General features: G+C 46.5%; 1 protein-coding gene across 1 annotated transcript in view; it reads left to right on the top strand.

Moving 5' to 3' along the window:
• nox1 (NADPH oxidase 1) overlaps window positions 1–17981 on the top strand; it is a 44741-nt gene extending 26760 nt beyond the window's left edge. The window contains exons 8-13 of the mRNA XM_072505269.1: window positions 78–170; window positions 1721–1971; window positions 12898–13060; window positions 13480–13626; window positions 14343–14467; window positions 17136–17981. Coding sequence (XP_072361370.1) covers window positions 78–170; window positions 1721–1971; window positions 12898–13060; window positions 13480–13626; window positions 14343–14467; window positions 17136–17262 — 906 coding nt within the window. The 3' untranslated portion in view covers window positions 17263–17981. The remainder of the gene's footprint in view (window positions 1–77; window positions 171–1720; window positions 1972–12897; window positions 13061–13479; window positions 13627–14342; window positions 14468–17135) is intronic.
• The last annotated feature ends 5826 nt before the right edge of the window (window positions 17982–23807 follow it).

Raw genomic sequence — 23807 nt, 5'->3', positions numbered from 1 at the left:
CTTTCTTTAACTATATAGGTAACTCACTGTAAAAAGCAAGAACATTTAGAGTTTATCAATGTGTTGTTCTATTCCAGACTTGGAAGTGGGTGCTTGGGCCGATGATACTCTATGTCTGTGAGAGATTCATACGACTGTATCGATCCCAGCAGAGGGTTGTCGTTACCAAGGTAGAAAATAATATATTGATACACAATGTCATGACTTTTATGACAAGAGGATGCTGTCATGCTTGATCCCCATTAATCATTCTCACAAACTATGTCCATAATATTTGGCGGTAAATATGCCTAAATGATTAATCGCTGTATTTAGTTTCCACGGATGTTGCAACAGATACATTCTTTCATGAAGGAATAAAATGTATATTTTCCTATATTTATTTTCTTTCTCTCTCTAGGAATTTTACATGTATTCCTCCTGAATTTCTGCGAAGTTGGTCTTAAGCCAGCTTCTCAGAGGTGCTCAATTGTGGACGGGAGCGTACCAGAATTTGGCAAAGTGCCAGGCTCAGATGGAAAACTGGCATGGAACTCTCTAGTTGCACAGAATTCACGGAATCTTGAGCCTGCACTCTGGTAGGGCAGGCCTCACAGAGCCAGGAACCAGCTCCAAAGAGATTGGAGTACCATGTTTAAAGGGCACCCCCTCAATCTGGCCTAACCCCCACGAAAGTCTCAGGGGCTCAACTCATTCCCGACATTCATCCCCGACAAACCCCCCCACCTCCAATATTCATTGTGGCAACCCCCTACTGCCGCCCAAACAATCCTCGCTGGCGAGCCCCCCTCCTTCAATATCCACTCTCCTTCCCACCAACCAAAGCATCACCCCCATGGGGCTCCCACTAGGGTTCACCCCCAGCACTGTCACCAGCACGTGTAGTTGCAGTGCCAATCTGTGCCAGGGGAAAATGTCAGGGAATATCCCTCTTACCCCCCCCCCCCCTGGGTTATACTTACCTGTACACCCAGAGGGATCCTCTTGACTGCCTCACGCCTGGCCAAACTTGTTGTAAACCTTAGCAGGTGTGACTATTTATTGAGGGTGGATAATTTGGCTGGGGGGGGGGGCGGCTGCTAATAACATGGAAATGTGTTAAAATTTATGAAAAATGTGGTTCACGTCCTTAGTATAGGATAGGAGTGTAGATTAGCTCAGAGTGTTAGTGTAGATAAACATAGTTACTGTATTTAGATCTTGTTAACCTTATTGCTAGTATTAATATTAAAGTAAAGAACTCATAAAAATATTATTTTAGTTACTCAATAAATCTTTTGTTATTACTGGACGACTTAGAATCTTTCTCATCAAGATTCAGAAAACCTCATCAACAACAGTATTGAGTAACATATATTACATTCAGTAGCATAACATAACATACTGCCAGAAGTGTAATACAATTTAAGATCTGGAAATACTTAATAGTCAGAGCTCGCTCTGGCTCGTCTAAACAAATTTAGGCACTGAAGCATTGACAATGGCCATCCAAAAAAAAGGCTCCATCCAATTTAGCAACGGCTGAACAGCTGTGGGGATTGGCTGCTGATGCGGCTAGGAAATCAATGTTAATTAGGCCCCATTCTGTCTTGGAGCCTTTTCTCACATCCAGATCTGGTCGCAGTGTTCAACGTCAACATCCTCACCTTGATGATTAATATTCACAGGAATTATATTAAAATCAATAATGTGTTTGAATTCACTGTAATTTTTGTTCCAGGCTGTCATTCATCCATCAAAGGTCCTTGAGTTGCAGATGCAGAAGAAGGGTTTTAAAATGCAAGTCGGACAATACATCTTCATCAACTGTCCATCCATCTCACAGCTGGAGTGGCATCCCTTCACTCTGACCTCTGCCCCGGAAGAGGATTATTTCAGTGTTCACATTCGATCAGCTGGTGATTGGACAGAGGGCATGTTTCAAGCATTTGGAGAGAATAAAGATGAGGCAATGGACCAATTACAACCAAGGTAGATTAAGGATAAACGCATAGAAAATGCAATCATTTTATGCTGATTTTTTTTGACAAACATAGGTTAAATCATTGTGTCCATATATTTGTACTGTGAGAGAATCTATACTTCTGGATATTTGTCTGGATATTTTTATAAATTAGCACCTGTGATGGTGGCCTTTGGTTGATGGGCGATTGTAACATTTAAATATTCTGCCTCAGAGCAAGGCTGGAACTCTGTTGGGAAATATTAACAGGTCATTCAGATCAGTTTAAGAAACAGAAGGAACAGTAGCTCATGGTGAGCAATAGTTGCTCAGATGAAGGAGGCAGCAGGAAGTAGCTAGCTTTGTGCTGCTGGGAAGATTGGGATTAAGAGAAGCTCAAGGCACTTTATTAGCCCAGTGAAGCTGAAGTGAAGAGCAGCCAATGGCTCTGTGAAACTCGGAGTTGGCACAAAAGAAACCCCAATTAAGCAGTGGGATTATAATCAGAGTAGCTAGAGAACTGGAATCGCGCTGGTAACTAAATGCTGGGCTGCAAGCTCATGAATGCGGTGGAATACAGTCGCAGGAGAAGAGATTGAGCGACTGGGAGGCAAGTACTCATGAGGCCATTTTGAATTGAGGGAGCAATTGAGCAATCAGAGGCTACATTGTTGAAAAAGGAGCAGAATTCAATAAAATGTTTATTAAAAAAAAAAGAAAAAGGAGAATCAGTCCCTCAGGAGGAAGACAGATTTTAAAGAGCTTTTGTGATTCACTGATTGAGAAAATCCAGGAAACCTGATTTGTTTATGTCTGCCATTTAATGTGCAGTTTGTGGTGTGCACGATTACAATTAGCCTGTCCATTTGTCTTTACCTTATGTTAATTCTGGATATTGGACAGTAAGATAGATAGTATTACTATCCTTTGTACAGTAAAATCTCTTCATTTTGTCCCTAATTGGACTGTTACAAATTTTGGGCTCTTATACAAGATTGTTACAAAATTTTGGCGTCTGTTCTTGAATCAGAACAGTATATACAAGAAATAAGAAAAAGTTTTACATAGAAGCACGTAGTTTATACTGTATAAATATTTGGCCCAATTGATCTTTACGGGTGTTTATGCTCCATAGGAGCCTTCTCCCAACCCTCTTAATTTAACTCCATTAGCATCAGCCTTTGCTCTTACCTAGCTTCCTTTCAAGGGGTCTGATTTTATGTGCTCGGGGGAGGGGGGGGGGGGGGGGGGAGGGCTGTTTCCTGTGGGGTGCACATAAAATGGGGTGGGTGCCCATATCATCAGGTTTCTGCCCACCCTGGAGCTTAATCCCCATATGGGCACCAAAATCCAAAATTCTACTGCCCCTCTCCCTAATACTCATGGCCTAAGGACCTGGACTTACCTGCTCCATGGATCCTCGTCCATGGGCTCCTCACTTCAGCTGCAGTCCTTGTAGCTGGCACTGCAGGATGGATTTAGTTGCCAGTCAGATTGGCCGGCAGCTCCAGACTCCAGAACCAGTCCCACTAGGCCCTGGTTAATCAGTGCTTTATTGTTGCAGGGCTGGTTGGTGTGGAGCCAGTCGCCTTCACACCAACATGATTGCCAAGGGTGGGGGCAAGCTGTGTATTATTCAGCTCAATGTGACTATGCTAGACCTTGTGAAATATTTCTGCATGTATCGACTTATCCTGGCAAGTGCTTTGCGCCTCTTCATTCATTCTAAGTATTCTACCAGCCCTGAGGGCACATAACATTTGATTTTGGTAACTTGCACATCGGTTATTCTCATTTACATAAATATTATAATAACCTCCCAACAACTTCCGTCACAAGGTGGAGAGTACCATGAGGTAAAAATAAGATCCACAATAAAACAGCATTTGCATCCAAAAGTGGAAGAGAAGGATTGACGATTTTGGAGCGTGGCCCAATTGCTCTGCCCAATTCCCCAGCTGATCAATATCAGTGTGTAGCCTAAAACTATCCAAAACCTCATCAATTTTTTTGGCACCTGCAAACTTACTAATTATACTAATTCAGCATTCACATCCAAGTCATTAATGTATATAGCAAACAGCAAGGGTTCCAACACTGATACCTGCGGTACACCGCTGGTCACAGGCTTCCAAACACAAAAAAATCCTCCACCATCACCCTTTGCCTCCTATTAACAAGCCGATTTTGGATCCAATTTGCCAACATGCCTTGGATCCCATGGTCTCTAACCTTTTGTACCAGCCTTCCATGTGGAACCTTGCCAACGGCCTTACTGAAGTCCATGTAAACCACATCAGCTACACTGCCCTCATCAATATATTTAGTTACCTTTTCAAAAAACTCAATTAAATTAGTTATACAGGATCGCCCACCAACTGACTATCCCTAATCAATCCCTGCCTTTCCAAGTGTTGATTAATCCTGTCCCTCAGAATGTTTTACAATAATTTCCCGACCACTGACGTTAGAGTGTAATTACCTGGCTCATCCCTGATGCCCTTTATGAATAAAGCTATTGATGCACGATCAATTACACAGACGAGAGTAGGATGTAATCGAGGCTTTATTACACTGCGATGTGTGGCCTCCTGCAGCAGCTGACAAAATGGCTGCTGTACTGAGAGCACACATATTTATACTCCGCCTACTGGGTGGAGCCAGCAGGCAGGGATCTACCCCTGCACCTGTAGTACAAGGGCCTTACCGTAAAGCACCTATAACAACATCCTATATATACAATGTATACATCAGTGGTGACTACCACATTCACCCCCTGTTAACAAAATGAGTCCGGCGGGGGTGGTGGCGAACTATATGCAGAAAGTTGTGTTTTAAAAGTACAGATAATATTACAAATTCAGGCTGTCCGGTGCCTTGATCTGTCGCTGAGAGCGCCGCAGTGGTGGTGTTGACTCCGGCAGCAGCTTGGTCTTCGGTGACTCCGGGAGCGTGTCGAAATCCTCTTCATCCCCGGGTGTGAGCAAGGGGAGGACGGATTGTCCCGGAGCGGGGGCTGCGCCGTGGGGGGGGGGGGGGGGGGGGGTTGGCGCTGGGTCGGGCGGGGGGGGGGGTGGAACCAGCTGGTGCCAGGTCCCTGAGGGAGACTGTGTCTTGGCGGCCGTCGGGGTACGCTACGTAAGCGTACTGTGGGTTAGCGTGAAGTAGCTGTATCCTCTCAATCAACGGGTCCGCCTTGTGGAGTCGAACGTGTCTACGGAGGAGAACGGGTCCTGGAGCTGCCAGCCATGTCGTGAGCGAAACCCCGGAGGTGGACTTCCTAGCGAAGGCAAAGAGACGTTCATGGGGGGTTTCATTAGTCGCAGTGCACAGGAGCGACCGAATGGAGTGAAGTGCGTCGGGGTGGACCTCCTGCCAGCGGGAGGCCGTGAGATTTCTGGACCGTGGGGCCAGCTGGACGGCCCTCCAGACCATCCCATTCTCCCTTTCAACCTGCCCATTTCCCCTGGGGTTGTAGCTGGTCGTCCTGCCCGAGGCAATGCCCCTGTTGAGCAGGTACTGGTCCAGCTCATCGCTCAAGAATAAGGATCCCCATTCGCTGTGGACGTAGGCGAGGAAGCCGAACAGAGCGAAGGTGCTGTTGAGGGCTTTGATGACGGTGGCAGACGTCATGTCGGGGCATGGGACGTTAAAGGGGAATCGGGAATATTCATCGACCACACTGAGGAAGTACGTGTTGCGGTCGGTGGAGGGGAGGGGCCCTTTGAAGTCCACGCTGAGGCGTTCAAAGGGGCGGGAGGCCTTAACCAGGCGCGCACGGTCTGGCCGGTAGAAGTGCGGTTTACACTCCGCGCAGACCTGGCAGTATCTGGTGGTCGCCCTGACTTCCTTGATGGAGTAGGGCAGGTTGCGGGCCTTGATGAAATGGTAAAAATGTGTGACCCCCTGGGTGACAGAGGTTGTCGTGCAGAGTCCGGAGTCGGTCCACTTGTGCGCTGGCACATGTACCTCGGGATAGAGCATCGGGGGGCTCGTTGAGCTTACCGGGGCGATACAAAATCTCATAATTGTAGGTGGAGAGCTCGATCCTCCACCTCAAGATTTTATCGTTTTTGATCTTGTCCCGCTGTGTGTTGTTAAACATGAAGGCTACCGACCGTTGGTCAGTGAGGAGAGTGAATCTCCTGCCGGCCAGGTAATGCCTCCAATGCCGCACGGCTTCAACGATGGCTTGGGCCTCTTTTTCGACGGAGGAGTGCCGAATTTCGGAGGCATGGAGGGTGCGGGAAAAGAATGTCACGGGCCTGCCTGCCTGGTTGAGGGTGGCGGCCAGAGCGATGTCTGATGCATCGCTCTCGACTTGGAAGGGGAGCGTCTCGTTGACCGCGTGCAACGCGGCCTTGGCGATGTCGGCCTTGATACGGTTAAAGGCCTGGTGAGCCTCGGCCGTCAGATGGAAAACAATGGATTGAATGAGTGGGCGGGCCTTATCCGCATAGTTTGGGACCCACTGGGCGTAATACGAAAAGAACCCCAGGCAACGTTTGAGGGCCTTGGGGCAGTGGGGGAGGGGGCGTTCCATGAGGGGGTGCATGTGATCGGGCCTGGCCCCAGAACTCCGTTCTGGACCACATAGCCGAGGATGGCTAAACGGTTCATGCTGAACACGCACTTCTCCTTGTTATACTTGAGGTTGAGAAGAGTGGCGGTGTGGAGAAATTGGCAAGGTTGGCGTCATTGCCCTGCTGATCGTGGCCGCAGATGGTGACATTGTCCAGGTACGGGAAAGTGGCCCGCAGCCCGTTGGTGACGCCGAAGGGAACCCTAAGAAAGTGGTAAAGGCGGCCTTGAACACAGTGTATGGGCGGTCTGCCTTGCGGATGGGGAGCTGGTGGTAGGCAGATTTCAGGTCTACTGTCGAGAAGACCTGGTACTGTGCAATCTGATTGACCATATCAGATATGATTGGGAGGGGTACGCGTCTAGCTGCATGTACCGATTGATGGTCTGACTGTAGGTTGCACCGGAAGTCCAGGCCGAGTAGCAAGGCAGCGCAGATGTTGGGGAGGGCGTAGAGGCGGAAGCCGCTCAACTCCACGCCCTGGACAGTGAGAGTGGCGATGCAGTACCCCCGGATCGCCACGGTGCGGGACCCGGAGGCCAGGGAGATTCTCTGGTTAGCGGGGTGTACCGCGAGGGAGCAGCGCCTTACCGTATCGGGGCGAATGAAGCTCTCAGTGCTCTCGGAGTCCAGCAGGCAGGAGATCTCGTGCCCGTAGACCTTCACTTTAGTTGAAGCAGTCGTAAGGTTGTTCGGTCGCGACTGGTCAATCGTGACCGAGGCGAGACGTGGCTGGTCGTTGGCGGTTGCAGGCGATGAGCAGCCGGATGAGGTGCCCGACGGGCATGGATCCTGAGTCGGGTAAGATGGCGGCGCCCACGGGCCGCACGTGTCGTGGGGAAAGCAAGATGGCGGCGCCCGTTGGTCCTGGGAGGAACAAGATGGCGGCGGCCACAGGCCGCACGTGTTGCGAGTCGAGCAAGATGGCGGCGTCCACTGGCCGCACGTGGTCCTAGGAGGGGAAGATGGCGGCGCCCACTGGCTGCACGTGGGGAGTGCCGGGACAATAGCGGCAATTGAGCGGGCCTGGCACACTGCAGCGAAATGTCCCTTCTTGCCACAGGCCTTGCAGTGGGCGCTCCACGCCAGGCAGTGCTGTCGGGGGTGTTTTGACTGCCCACTGAAGTAGCATTTTGCCCCCCCCCCCGGGGTTGGTTGGCTGCCACACGGTACAGGCGTGGGATTGGCTGAGGGCAGTCGCTGATAGGGTCCACGATGGGGCGGCCGTCTGCGTAGTCCACGATGCACAGGGGGGGTGGGCCGCACGGTCAGGGCATAGGCCTGAATGTTGCGTGATGCGACCGTAAGTGAAAGCGCTAGTTTTTTGGTCGCAACAAGGTCGAGCGTGGGCCCCTCTAAGAGGCCCTATGCCCGTAACAAATGCGTCTCTCATTAGCAAATCCGAGTGTTCCGTGGCCGAAACGGCCTGACAGTCACAGTTTCTAACTAGGGGGAGCAGCGCATGCCAGAAATCTTCCACCGGCTCACCGGGAAGTTGATGCCGCGTGGAGAGGAGGTGCCTGGCGTAGTGTGTTAGTCCGCTGAGCGTAGATTTCCTTCAGTAGCACCATGGCCTCTGCGTAGGTCGGCGCGTCCAGGACAAGTGGAAAGACGTTGGAGCTCAGCCGCGTGTAAAGGATCTGGAGCTTCTGTGCTTCTGGAATTTCGTCTGGCGCAGACCCGATGTACGCTTCAAAACAGGCTAGCCAATGCTCAAAGTCCTTTTTGCCGTTGTCTGCTTGTGGATGCAGCTGCAGACGATCCGGCTTGATGCGGAGATCCATCTTCTGAAAAACTCAGTGTAATAAATTAATGCACAATCAATTACACAAAGATGAGAGTAGAATGTAATTGAGGCTTTATTACACAGGTGTGTGGCCCCCTACAGCAGCTGACGAAATGGCTGCTGTACTGGGAACACACATATTTATACTCCGTCTACTGGGCAGAGCCAGCAGGCAGGGATCTACCCCCGTACCTGTAGTACAGGGGCCTTACCGTAAAGCACCTATAACAACATCCTATATATACAATATATACATCAGTGGTGACTACCACAGCTACCACATTAGCCATCCTCCAGTCATCTGCCACTTCATCTGTGGCCAGCGAATATTTAAATATCTCCATCTGGGCCCAGCAATCTCTGCTCTTGCCTTCCGTAGCAGCTTGGGATTCATCTCCTCGGGCCCTGGGGATTTGTGCATCTTTATGCCCACTAAAACATCTAATACCTCATCCTTATTAATCTTAACATGCTCGAGAACTTCACCGCCCAAACTGAAATCTCCAGCTCCCATGTCTTTCCCCTTAGTGAAAAATATTAATTTAAGACCTCGCCCATGTCCTCTGGCTCTCCTCACAGATTTCCCCTTTGGTCCCTAATGGGCCCCACTCTTTCACTGGTCATCCTCTTGCTCTTAATATACTAATAAAATGCCTTGGGGTTTTCATTAATCCTATCCATCAATGATATTTTGTGGCCCCTCTTTGCCCTCCTAATTCCTTTTTTAAGAGCCCTCCTATATTTCCTATACCATACTCCTGAAGGGCCTCCCCCTTTTTAGCTCTATATACCTCCCATATTCCTTTTTTTCTTTATGAAACACTTGACATCAAGGGTTCCCTGAATTTGCCACCCTTGCCCTTCACTCTGAGAGGAACATGTTGGCCCTGAACTCTCGCTATTTCACTTTTCAAAGACTCCCACTTTCCAAATGTAGATTTACCTGCAAGTAGCTGCTCCCAGTCTACATTTGCCAGATGCTGTCTAATGATATTGAAATCGGCCTTCCCTGGTTTAGACATTTGGGCCGGGATTCTCCAAAAATGGGTCAATGTCCCCACGCCCGCCAGAAAACGGACGCAAATCACGCTCGACTTTTTTCAAAAAGTCCGGAGTGATTCTCTGGTTTTAAGAGGGCTAGCAGGGCCCCGGCGTGCGTCCCGCAGCTCCTGCTCCGATATGGGGCCCTGCATTTCCGGCCGCGGGTCCGTGCAAGCGCGTGGCGGCCGGCTGCAAGTCCGCACATGCGCATGGCGGCCGTTTTCACGCCGGCCCCCGCGCAACATGGTGTAGCCACACAGTGGGCCAGCGCGGAAGAAGATAGGCCCCCCCCGCCGTTCGGTAGCCCCCGATCGCAGGCCTGGCTGTCGTGGAGGCCCGCCCCCCGAAGTCTGATCACCCCGTCCCTCCCCCCCCCACCAGGAAGGCCAGCGCGGCCGCGACTCCGAGTTCCCGCCAGATGGAACCATACGGGAACCACACTGGCGGAACTTGACCAGTCGATCGCAAAGAATCGCCGCGGGGCCACTTTCGACGGCACCCAACTGGCGCCACGTCGACTGCGCACGGGCCCGGCTGGCTGCAGTTCTCCAGTCCGTGATGAATCGCGGCCCCACGCCACGGTTCTAAGACTCCATTCCCCTCCCCCCGCGCCGAGCGCGATTTCGGCATGTGGCTCGTTGAATCCCGGCCTTGATTTCTGGACTTTCCTTATCCCTTTCCATAATGACTTTGAAACTTACATAATTATGGTGACTATCCCCAAAATGCTCACACACTGGCACTTGCCCGGCTTCTTCTCCCAGGACTAGGTCTAGCCCTGCCCCATCCCGAGTAGGACCACCTGCGTACTGGCACAAAAGGCTCTCCTGGATGCATTTTAAAAATTCTACTCTGTCTGATCCTTTCACACGAGGGCGATTCCAGTTAATGTTGAAATGATGAAGTTGAAATCCCTGACTACTATACCCCTATTCCTCTCTCAGCTCCCTGTGATTTACCTACATGTCTGCTCTTCTACCTCCCTCTGACTGTTGGGAGGCCAGTAGTTTAATCCCAGCAAAGTGATCGCCCCTTTTTTATTTCTAAGCTCCACCCATATGGCCTCATTTGAAGAGCCTTCTAAGACATCCTCCCTCATTACTGCAGTGATTGTGGTGATGTGCATCAATGTAAATGCATGTAGGCTAGCTAGACACTAGAGGGAGCACCAGAAACATCACACATACACACTCAGCCAATAGATCAGTTAGATAGGAGACGACCAATAGACATTCACGATACACAAGGAGGTGACACGACCACAGGGGGGCATTACACCAATCCAAATATAAAGGACACCACACACATGATCTGCCTCTTTCCAGTGGAGACAGTCAGTGAGGACAGACACAGGGTTGATTCAATATTACACCCACCACATGGATTGCAACAGCTGGTTAGTCAGTCTGGGTAGCTATAGTAGGATTAGCAGTAGTGTCGAACCTGAGTAATAGAAGTGTAAATAATTTAATAAACGTGTTGAAGTTATCTCCACACCTGAACCTTCCTTTGTCAAGTGCACCACAAGGAAGCCGCTTATGTTACACCTACAACATAACAAATCAGTGATGGCCTTTTTAAAAAATCAAGAATGCAATGTTCCCTCCTCTCTTACATCTACCTCTACCACGCCTGAAACCTCTATACCCTGGAATGTTGAGTTGCCAGTCCTGCCCTTCTTTCAACCATGTCGCAGTAATTGCAACAATATCATATTTCCACATTGCTGATCAATACTCCTATGCCTTACCAGACAGGCTCCTTGCATTAAATTAGATGTAATTTACCGTTCCAATCTTCCCATGTGCTTTAACATGCCCATGTCTTCTCTGCCTGCTGGACAGACCTAGTTTTCCTTACATTTGATTGAACCTCACTCCTAACTACATCCACTCTGTGTCCCAGCCCCCAGCAAAATTAGCTTAAAACCTCCCCAACAGCACAAGCAAACCTCCCAGCAAGGATATTGGACCCGTTCCGGTTCAGGTGCAACCCGTCCAGGTTGTACAGGTCCCACCACCCTAGAAACTGTCCTAATGGTCCAAAAATCTAAAGCCCTCCCTCCTACACCATGCCTTTAGCCACGCATTCATCTGACCTACCTTCCTAGTCCTGTACTCAGTAGTGCGTGGCACCAGAAGTAATCCAGAGATTACAACCTTAGCAGTTCTTCTCTTTTTTTTTTTTAAATAATATTTTATTGAAAATTTTTGGTCAACCAACACAGTACATTGTGCATCTTTTACACAACATTGTAACAATACAGATAATAATGACCTTTTTAAATTTAAACAAAAACAACAACAAATAAATAAATATTAAATAACAAAAAAAATAAAATAAAAGCTAGCCCTAATTGGCAACTGCCTTGTCTCAGGCCACCCCCCCCCCCATCCCTCCCCCCCCCCCCCCCCCCCCCCCCCCAGAAGTTCTTCTCTTTAATCTACTACCTAACTCCCTACATTCCTGTTGCAGGACATCATCCTTTTTTCTACCCATGTCGTTGGGACAACTGGCTGCTCCCCCTCCCCCTTCAGAATGCCATGCAACCGCCCTGAGACATCCCTGACCCTGGTATCAGGGAGGCAACATAGCATTCGAGAGTCTCGTTCGCGACCACAGAAATGCCTGTTGACTCCCCTTACAATCGAATCCCCTATCACGAAAGCTCTTCCAGTCGTCTTCCTCCCTTGCTGTGCAGCAGAGGCAATGGTGTGTCACAATCATGGCCGTTGCTCCTTTCCCCCAAGAGGCTACCCCCCGAACTGTATCTATCGCAGGACATCTATTGGTGAGGGGGCTGACCACAGGGGACTCCTGCACTACCTGCCTATGCCTACTACTCTTATTGGTGGTCACCCATTGCTTTCCTGTCTGTGCAGTCATTCAATGCGGTGTGACCAGCTTGCTAAACATGCTATCCACAATGTACTCAGCATCACAGATGCTCCATAGGGAATCCATCTGCAGCCCCAGTCATGCAATGTGGTCATTCAGGAGCTGCAGCTAGACACACATCCTGCACACATGGTGCAGGACTCCTTGATGCCTTGGAAGCCAGTAGGAGATGCATCAGTAATACCTATCTCCCCATCTCTGATGTTATGAACCTTTGTCCTAGAGACTAGATGAGCTGTGGATAACAAATTGAGGAATATTAATAATGACCATGGGATAAACTACAGCCAGTCCATCTCATTGCTCCCAGGTATGAATCCTGGCCGATGTATCAAAGGGTGAAAACAATTCATAGGAAGTAATTTTGGAAACATCTAGCATTTATACCAAGATGAATAATAAGTCACATACGGAGGTTTTTTTTTTAGGAGAACCAATTCATTTCGAAAATATCCCCCATCTACAAACAGCCTTATGGAAGTGCTGTGCATCTTTGCTATACAAGGCAGATTTGTGATGGCAAATCAGCTAAGGGGTTCCATGCAGAATGGAAAACATTAAAGTCTCCGCTTAGGTGTCTTTGCAAGAGATTTTGGATTAATAGACAAGTACTTTGCATTCACTGTGAATTATTTCCCTTTTGTCCAGGATCGCAGTAGATGGTCCTTTTGGTACAGCTAGTGAGGATGTCTTCCACTATGAAGTCAGTGTCCTCGTTGGAGCTGGCATAGGAGTAACTCCATTTGCATCCATTCTCAAGTCCATTTGGTACAAATATGAAAATTGCGATGCCGGACTGCGAACAAAAAAGGTACATTTTTAAAAATTCATACTTCTCAACCTTATACTTCCTTTTCCCAATTTCCTTATACCCAAGCGGTTAGTTGGCCTGAAGGCACTGACATTTTAGAGACACTGTCAGTGGCTACTTGATTGGAGGGATACGGTGTTAATTGAGTTTCCCCCCCTACCCCGGCACCCTCTCTCCCTCTTCAGTTGTGAAAGCTCTCCAACCTGTTGGGCAGACCACTCAGTAGAGTGTTCTACCCTTCCTAATCTACCCCATCTCAGAGCAGAACACATTAGAAAATGGGTAATGCTGTTCTTCACTCCTACCCAAAGGGAACATGGAAGGAATTGATCAGAGTGAAATAAAATGAATACTCCAGTATGATGCTGAAATATTCCAGCTTCATTTTGTATAATCATTTCCTCCCCATCTGTTTGTAGATTTACTTCTTCTGGATCTGTCGAGAGACCCAGGCATTCGAATGGTTTGCTGATCTCTTACGATCACTCGAGAGTCAAATGGAACAATTGGGCAAGCGTGATTTCCTCAATTACAAACTCTATCTGACTGGCTGGGATAGTACACAGGTAACTGAATTTAAAGATATGAAATGAATGAAATGAAAATCGCTTATTGTCACAAGTAGGCTTCAATGAAGTTACTGTAGAAAAGCCCCTAGTCGCCACATTCCGCCGCCTGTTCGGGGAGGCTGTTACGGGAATTGAACCGTGCTGCTGGCCTGCATTCAAAGCCAGCGATTTAGCCCTGTGCTAAACAGCCCCTGCAACTAGTTGTCAATGACCAAGTGATAAACAAACACCCTGTAGAAGGATGTAACTATACTGGTTATTAATAGCCACACACTGCATTAATGGTAATCCAATCTTATATATTTTTAATTTTAAAAAACATGTGAAACATATTTCCAAATGTTTGAGAAGCCACCTTTGTCCTGGTTTCAGGGTTAGATGTTAAAAGGTGACATCTTCAGTTAGCCGAGTTGTTCCCGGACTTCTTGCTGCCTTTAATGGAGCAAAGGGAGTAGCTTGTAAGAACCAATATTCAGTGAACGAATATCACATTTCTTTGCTTGTCAAAGGTGATAGCTTCAGTGCAGAATCCAGCCACAGCACACTGAAAGGGTATGCTTGCAAATCTGCAGCCCTTTGCACAAGCTCATAAACTCTAGCATGCGATTGTGGAAAGGGAGGAGAAAGGACAGTATCCGTTTAATTATTGGCTATTGTTTTCTTTAAACATTTACACCAACTTCTCTTTTTGTTTCATGTCTTTGTTCTCACAGGCCGCTCATGTAAAGGTACACATCGATAAAGAGACTGATGTGGTGACTGGACTCAAACAGAAAACACACTATGGTAGACCCAACTGGGACAAAGAGTTTCAGATGATTGCACAGACTAACCCCAAGTAAGTGGGGAAATCATAGGCAATATCTTCTAGTGAATAACTATCCAGTAGCCCCCACCTGCAATAAAGATTTTCACTTAATTGATTATTTCTGATATTCACTGTAAAAGATTTAACGAGGATTGAAAAGCCCTCATTTCTTATATCAGATATCTAAAATTTTCTTCCTGTTCAGTATGTATCCATTCTGTGCAGGAAGTCTGATCTCACCAGGTTCTCCAGGCTGACTGAGAGTGACCAGGTAGTGGGTGAGACTAACTAGGGTTGGAGAGTGACCATGAGCAAGTCAGTAACCAGAGATAAGATTACCTTGGGACAGGCAAAAGTGATATTGTGAAAGTGTACGTGTGGGGATGAGAGTGACCAGAGATGAATGAGGGTCATGAACAAGTGAGAGTGACCAGGGGAGTGCAAAAACTCGTATTATTCTCCTCCGTTCCTGTAGAATAGAGATGAATGGCCTTGTTCCAGGCAGCACCGTACAACGGTATTTGGAAAACCAGTCCTTAATCACACCAAAACTAAAGGTGAATTTTGTGGTTTGGATCACATGTAGCCATTACTTACTTCAACAGGTTGTAATTGAGTGACAAGCTCCAAATATCAGGAAATGATGAGATGCAGCATGGGACAAAAATGTTATTTTTTATGTTGCTTATAATTCTCTTAACACAAGATGGACATTTGAGGAATGCAGTATACCAACACTCTGTTATGCCATATTTTAAAGGTGGACATGTTTTAGCACGCAATCCGTGTGTGGAGTTTTCAATTCTAGATCTATCCCTGTGGAGACATATTAATGCCAGCCATTTCCCGATGGCAAAGAGTGAAAAAAAGCAGACATAGTACACCCAGGCTGATCTGGTTCATTTCCTGATGACCAGTTACAATGTAATACTGTTGGGGGCTAACAGCAGATATGATAATCACAATCTCTACAAGAATACAGAGCAAAGTGGAGGAAGTTCTGAGACAGGAAATGAGAAAGAAAAAATCGAACAATTTAAAATAAACTCAGGATGAGTTGTAGAATTCCTGCATTATTGATTTACTGGGTAAAAATGTGAGCTCCCCTTGTCAGTAAAATAGTTCCCCAGGTCAGATATAGGGCATGTTAGTTGATGAGCAAAGCTGCTTTGAGCACTATTTTAACAATGTTATAGTTTTAATAGTTATAATAATGTTGTGATTATTACACTGATTGGTTAGAAGCTGTAAATAGAAAATGCAGATTAGATTTTCATGCATAATCTTTCATCAGAACTGAAATGTAAGCAATAAGCAAACACGTTAGGGTTGAAAAAAGTGCAAAATACTAAATATTGGAGGATGGAAATGGAGAATTCTGGAGTTTTCTAGAGTTTTCCAGTCCCAGAGGACAGATCAATACCCTGGAGGCAATCCCATTGTCATAACTATTAATAGGTTAACACCTTCAATGTCAACTCCCCTCTTCTCACAGATGTATACAGACCAATGCTAAATAACCAACAGCCCATTGCAAAACAAAGCAGGGTTATAACTAAATGCTTAACTTACTAAAGGCATTGCTCAAAGCAGAGGGCTGTTGAATGCCCTTGATTAAATATACTGTCACCAATATTTGTCTTCTTACTGACTGTTAAAATATTGAAGACTAAAGACGGGAGGAAGTGTGAGACGTGGAGTTACAGTGGTGAGCCATGATGGGGGTCAGGATCACAACTGGACAGAATGGAGGTGTTCGGCATAATTGTCATCTGATCTGCAGAACAGCAAAGGCATTGGAAATGGGGCTAAGGTTCCTTTCAACCATTGTTGAGGCAAAGCCTTAACAGAGGGAAACGTAGGACATTAGGAATACTGCGTGCAGTTCTGGTCGCCATATTACCAGAAGGATGTGGATGCTTTAGAGAGGGTGCAGAGGAGGTTCACCAAGATGTTGCCTGGTATGGAGGGTGCTAGCTATGAAGAAAGGTTGAGTAGATTAGGATTGTTTTTGTTGGAAAGACGGAGGTTGAGGGGGGACCTGATTGAGGTCTACAAAATTATGAGATGTATGGACAGGGTGGATAGCAACAAGCTTTTTCCAAGAGTGGGGATGTCAATTACAAGGGGTCACGATTTCAAGGTGAGAGGGGGAAAGTTTAAGGGAGATGTGCGTGTAAAGTTTTTTACGCAGAGGGTGGTGGATGCCTGGAACGCTTTGTCAGCGGAGGTAGTAGAGGCGGGCACGATAGCATCATTTAAGATGCATCTAGACAGATATATGAACGGGCGGGATACAGAGAGAAGTAGATCCTTGGAAAATAGGCGACAGGTTTAGATAAAGGATCTGGATCGGCGCAGGCTGGGAGGGCCGAAGGGCCTGTTCCTGTGCTGTAATTTTCTTTGTTCTTGTTCTAAATGGAGTCTCTCATTATAAACCATTTTATGGTTTCCTTGAGTTAGATTATCAATTTGTTCTGAATGCTATTTTGTACCGTTTGTGCTATTGAGTGGCGCCCACTGCGTTCCGGTTAAATCTTATCTAAACTCATTTCACATGTACCCTTATATCCTGATGAAAGAGCAAATTTTGTTTAACAAATTTCAACTGAATTAATACCCGACTTGCAGAAATGAATAAAGCATTCAAAAAAGACAACATGTGAAATGAATAACTTATGAATTTGTACCTTTGCAGAACAACTGTTGGAGTCTTCCTGTGTGGGCCACAACCTCTGGCTAAAGTTTTAGAACAATGCTCAAACAAGTACTCTGAGGTCAACCCTTTGGGAGTCCATTTCCATTTCAACAAGGAGAATTTCTAGGTTTGAGATCAAATAATGGAAGAACACTGAAGAGACAATGCCTACATTATAGGGCATTCCCCTCACAATACTAAAGATGTGACATTAAAGTTTTGAATACATAGAAGCGGACCATCTTTAAATTCACTGGAGAATTCCAGCCTGCATGTCAAATCAGCAGACTGCACATTTTCCCATTAATTTTAATGGGCGAAGAAGGATCGAGGACTGACAAAGTTAAGGTGTGCATGATGAGCGCTACGGTCATCACAATACGATATTCACAAAGCTCAAAGGGAATGTTATGATGGATATGTTCACTAAAAATATCGGGTGGGAGTTTCTAGTCCTGCCCACCATGGGATCGTTGTAGGTGGGACGGAAAATATGACGGACCAGCCAAAGGTCCACTAAATCCGAATTTCTGCTCCTTGGGCAGGTGGGACCAGAAAATTCCGCCTTGATTTTTAACTCTTTATTTTTGTTCATATATCCTCTCAAACCTGAATTGAAATGGAGGAAGTTCAAAACCACACTAACTGTCACCAAAGATGACCTTGGACAGGTCACGTTTAAGCACAGTGGCATAATCATCACTGGGGTTGCGCTTGGTACCAGACTGGCTACAGCACCCTGGAAGTTCAACTAACTTTTGTAATGACTCAGATTTTGAAGTTAGAAAGGCGTTGCTCCAACAAAGTAGCAAGTGGCTCGCTTGGGACATTCATATTTTAAATAAATGTTACACTTATTTAAAAAAATGCTTTTGTTGCAGTCTCCTCAATTTAATTAACTTAGAAACAGGGGCATTTTCAATGTCAGAAAAGAACTACAGAGAAGTGATGTGATATGTTAATGATAAAACAATGATTTGCATCATCAATTCATTAGGAGGCTTGATTCATGTACTGATTTATGAGTTGGCATGCTTGAATAGAGTATTGGATACTGGTTGTAATGATTCAAGCAGTTGTCTGTGAATTTTGCTCTGGCGTCTTCAAATTTTAAGTTTAGAATACAGAAAGGAGAGGAGGAAAAGAATCACATATAAACATTCTTAGGACAAACCCTGGGCGGGATTCTCCACTCCCACGCCGAAGTGGCCGCGCGGCCCCGGTCCCGACCGATTCAGGCCCTGACAATGGGCCAGTATCAGGGCCGCGTCATCTACCCGCGCCAGGCCTTGTCGCCCGCGTAAAAGCGGTGCCGCATAGATGACGTGGCTGGCGCCGCATAACGGACGTCATCCGCGCATGCGCGGTTGCCGTCCTGTCCAAATCCGCCCCGCAAGAAGACGGGGGACGGATCTTGCGGGGCCGCGGAAGGAAGGAGGTCCTCCTTCAGAGAGGACGGCCCGACGATCGGTGGGCACCGATCGCGGGCCACCCCACATTCCAGGTGAAGCCCGGTGCAGGATCACCCCTCGCCACCCCCACAGGCCGCCCCCCCAGCGTTCACGCACCGCCCACGACTGCAGCGACCAGGTGTGGACGGCGCTGGGGGGAACCCGCCATTTTGGCCTGGCCGCTCGGCCCATCCGGGCCTCAGAATAGCAGGGGTGCCGGAGAATCACCATTTTGGGTATCTCCGGCGATTCTCCGGCCTGCGGCCCGCGAAACTCGACCAGGCCGTTCCCGCCGCTTGGGAGAATCGCGGGAGGGCGTCGGACCGCCGTCCCTGGAAATTTTGGTGGCCCAGGCGATTCTCCCAACCGGCGTGGGAGTGGAGAATCGCGCCCCCTATGTTTAAAAAAAATCCAGGAAGCAGTAACAAATTCAAGGCACTCCTATGCAATACATCAACGCTGATGATAACAAATTCAAACAATGGTATTGATTTGACTCTGTGACTGGGGTCTTGGCCAGGAGTTATTCGGATGGCAATCAAATTTCATCATATAACCTCGGCTGACAATTCAGTGCAGTGCTGAGGCAGTGTTGAGATACTTTTGGGCTGGATTCTCCGGCCCCCCAGCCACCTGTTTCTCGGCAGCGTGCCATTCACTGACAGCGGGATTCTGTACTCCCACCTCCTGTCAATGGAATTTCCCATTGAAGCCACCCCACGCTGCTGGGAAACCCGCGGGCGGGGATGCGCTGCCAGTGGGAAAAGAGAATTCAAACGGCTGGAGAATTCCGGCACAGATATAACATGTAACCTAAGCCGTAAATTCCTAAGTAGAAGTGGTTTAGAAGAAGAGCAGGGATTATCAGTGTTCTGATACATACATATCCCTTAATAAATACCATATATAAAGAGATTATCTGACTATTCTTTCCTTCTTTCATTTGGTGTTTGTGGGACCTTGCAGTGGCTGTTGAAATGGCTGTTGTATTTGCCTACATATCAACAATGACCACACTTCAAAAGCCATTATTTATAAACGAACTGTTTTAAGAATTCAAGAAATTGTGCAAAGATAAACAATTGCAAGCTTTTTTCTTTAAAACTCTCCACTCAAATCATAAGTTGCTGGATAGAAAACTGCACAGTAATTCCTTTATATGCACCATTTCAAAAGTTACGTTTTTCTTTTAAATAGTTTGTTACATTAACAACTGAACATAAGGTTCTAAGGATTGAATTACACCAAAACTGAGACAATGAATTCAGTCATAGCATATGAGTCAAACGTTCATTTTTACCCCCCTAAATTTGATCCCGTCTCATCCCCAAAATGTTATACAGCCTCACGCTGTAAAATAAAATTACCTTGGATTCAATTAAAACAATTATCTTGAGTCTTTGTCTTCCTGGAGCTCCAGAAGTTAGGTCCTAAACGTTTTTAGGACAAAACCTATGTTTTAAAAAATACAGGAAGCAGTAACAAATTCAAGGTACTCCTATGCAATATGTCAACGCTGATGATAACAAACATTTTGATAACCTGAACACTAATGCGTAAGATTGGCAGACCAGCACCACATTCCGAGACACTCCTTGCAGTCTGGATGACCACATTTGCAGGAAGTGCCACTGGTTTGACCGGGTTTCAGAGCTTGGGCATCGGCTGGGGCTACAAGGGAATGTGGCAAGGCTGCAAAGATAGACATGTTAAGGCAAAAGTGTACATAAGGCTGGATGCCATTTATTTTAACACAAAGAGTCTTATGGGCAAGACAGATGAACTGAGGTAGTTCATGGGAATATGGTATTAATGCAATCACAGAGACATGGTCGACGGAGAGACAGGACTGGCAGCTCAATGTTCCAGGATATAGAATCTTCAGATATGACGGGGTGGGGAGTGTTGGTGGTGCTGTGAAAGAAGTGGTGTAGCAATATTGATCAAGGCATCAATTACTGCAGTGAGGAGAGATGATGGCTGGAATTCTCCAATCTTGAGATTCAATTTTCCCACCAGCAACGCAGCCCCGCCAGCGGGGTTTGCAGTGGTGTGTGGTGGTTCCAATGGAAAATCCTATTGACAAGCAGGAAGATGGAATCTAGCGAATGTCACATGACCAAGAAACACCAGAGAATCCTGCCTGGTATCTTAGCCTCCAATTGAGGCACATGGGTGGAACTTAAAAACAAAAAGGGGACAATCATGTTGCTGGGAGTGTATTGTAGTCCCCAACTAGTCAGGGAGAGATAGAAGAGTAGATATGCAGGCAAATCTCAGAGAAGTGTAAAAATAATAGGGTTATAATAATAGATTTCAACTTCCCCAATATTAATTGGGATAGGCAAAGAGCAAAAGGGTAAAAGGGTGGTTTTCGACCTAATTTTAGGAAATTAAGCCAGGCAGGTGGTAGAGTTATCAGTGGTGGAGCATTTCGGTGATAGCGACCATAACTCGGTAAGATTTAAGGTAGTTATGGAAAAGAATAAAGATGGACTGGAAATAATGGTTCTGAATTGGAGGAGGGCCAATTTTAATAAGATAAGACAGGATCTGGCCAAAGTCGACTGGAGCAACTTGTACAACAATCCACATAAGAGCAGGAGGAGTAATTTGAAAAGGAAACAGAAGGAGTACAAGACCAACATGTTCCTGTAAAGGCAAAAGGTGGAACTAAAAAAATCCAGAGGACCATGGATGTCAACGGATACACAGCACTGGATAAGGAACAAAAGGAAGGCTTGTGGCAGATACAGGGGGATGAAAACAGTGGATGCCTCAGAGTATAGAAAGTGCAGGGGGACACTTAAAAAATATAAATTAGGAGAGCAAAGAGGGGACATGAAAAAACACTGGCGGCCAAAATAAAGAAAACTCCTAAGGTATTTTATAAGTATATTAAGGGCAAGTAAGGATAGGGTCCATTGGGGCCCAAAGTGGCAACCTGCGTGTGGAACTGAAAGACGTACGCTAGGTATTAAATTAGATTTTTTTTGCACGTGTTCCCTATGGAGAAGGGCGATGTAGGTATAGAAAACAGGGATGGGGATTGTCATATAATTGAACAAATTAACATTGAGAGTGAGGAGGTGTTAGCGGGTTTAAAAGTGGACAAATCCGCAGGCCCAGATGAGATACGTCATAGGATGCTGTGTGAGGCAAGGGAGGAGATTGCAGGGGCTCTGACGTTAATTTTCAAATCATCTATGGCCACAGGTGAGGTGCCAGAGAACTGGAAGACTGCTAATGTGGTACCATTATACAACAAGGGTTGGCAGGGAAAAAAACAGGCTGTTCCAGGCTAGTGGGTCTAATGTCAGTGGCAGGAAAATTATTGGAAAAAGGTCTGAGGGACAGAATTAATCTCCAATTTTTTGAGACGGGAAGCCTGTTTCCAGTGGTGTATTGTAAGGATTGGTGCTGGGTTCATTGCTGTTTTTAGTGTATATTAACGTTCCAGACGTAAATGTGGGGATATGATCAGTAAGTTCACAGACAACACAAAAATTGGTGATGTGATAAATAGCAAGGAGCCTTAGCTTACAGGGTGATATAGACAGGCTGGTCACAAGGGTAGAACACTAATAAATGGAATTTAACCTTGAAAAGTGAGAGGGGATGCATTTTGGAAAGATTAACAAGGCATGGGAATACACAATGAAAGATAGCACACTAGGAAGTAGATGACCAAAGGGACCTTGGGGTGCATTTCCATAGGCTCCTGTAGGCAGCAAGACAGGTATCATAGAATTCATAGGGAGATAAGATGGTTAAGAAGGAATATGGGATACTGGCCTTTATTAGCCAACACATAGACTATAAGAGCAAGGAGGCTATGATGGAGCTGTATAAAATGCTCGTTAGGCCACAGCTAGAGTAGTGTGTGCAGCTCTAGTCGCCACAGGAGGCTGTGATTGCACTAGAAATTCTCCAAAATGTTTCCAGGGCGTTTCAGTGAAGAGAAAGGGTGATTAGGCTGAGTTTGTTTTCTTTCGAGCAGAGACGGCCGAGGGGAGGGGCAGGGTTGGTCAAAATTATAAACGATATAGATAAGAAGAAACATTTCCCCTTAGTAGAAGGATCAATAGCCAGGGCCTGTAGATTTAAGGTAAGGGCAGAAGATTTAGAGGGGATTTGAGGAAAAGCCTTTTCACCCAGAGAGCGGTGAGAATCTGGAACTCACTGCCTGAAAGGGTGATAGAGACCGGAACCCTCAGAGAATTTAAGAAACATTTAGATGAGCACTTGAAACCCTATAGCCTACTAAGCAATAGACCAAATGCTATAAAATGGGATTCGAATACATTCACGATGGACAGAAGAACCTCTTTATGAGTTGTATTACTCTGACTAATCGCATTTTCATTCAGAAAAACTCCTTTCCATGAACTATTTTAAGCAACAACCTACTTTTACTGGTGTACAAATATAATGGATGACATTTGCTATGAATCCTTTTTCCTTTTGGTGACAATTACTTCAAACAGTAGCATTCTTCAGAAATAAAACTTGTAGTCATCTAAATGCCTTACATGTTGCAAATTTCCCAAGTTGCTTCGGAGCAGCGAGCCAAAACATGACACCAAGCCAAAGTAGACGTTAGGGCATGTAACCAAACACTTGGCTAAAATGATAGATTTTAAGGCGTGTCTGCAAAGAGGTTTGGGGAAGGGATTCCTGAGCTTAAGGGCTTAGTAGCTGAAGGCACAGTGCAAGTGGTGGGTCGGGTTGGGGGGGGGGGGGGGGTGGGTCGGGGGGGGGGGGGGGGGGTGGCGGGAAGGGATGCACAAAAGCCCACAGCTGGAGGAACTGAGAGCATTTCTGGGCTGGAGGAGATGGTAGAAGTAGTGAGGCAGCCAATGAGAGATTGGAGAACGAGAATGAGAATTTTATGATCAAGGCCTTACTGGACCAGGAGTCAATGTAGTTCGGCGAGCACGGGTGATGAGGAACAAGGACGTGGTGCGAGTTAGGATATCAGCAGAATGAAGAACATTGTTGACCAACCCAGGTTTAGAAAACTCACACAAGGTGTCAGTTACGGACAGGAGAGGGACACAACAAAATTCCTTTACCTTGGCCATCTGTCTGTAAACAGGTTTTTAATTGATTAAAGATAGATTGCGGCATGTTTCCCCAAACCCTCAGTTTGTGAAGTCCAATTTTAAAAGTGACTCACAGCCAAATCCCTTTATGATTAAATCAATGTGTTTATGCGCAT

The sequence above is a fragment of the Scyliorhinus torazame genome, chromosome 5 (assembly GCF_047496885.1).
Source record: "Scyliorhinus torazame isolate Kashiwa2021f chromosome 5, sScyTor2.1, whole genome shotgun sequence".
NCBI classification, from domain to species: Eukaryota; Metazoa; Chordata; class Chondrichthyes; order Carcharhiniformes; family Scyliorhinidae; genus Scyliorhinus; species Scyliorhinus torazame.
This window is presented reverse-complemented; position numbering and strand designations above follow the sequence as displayed.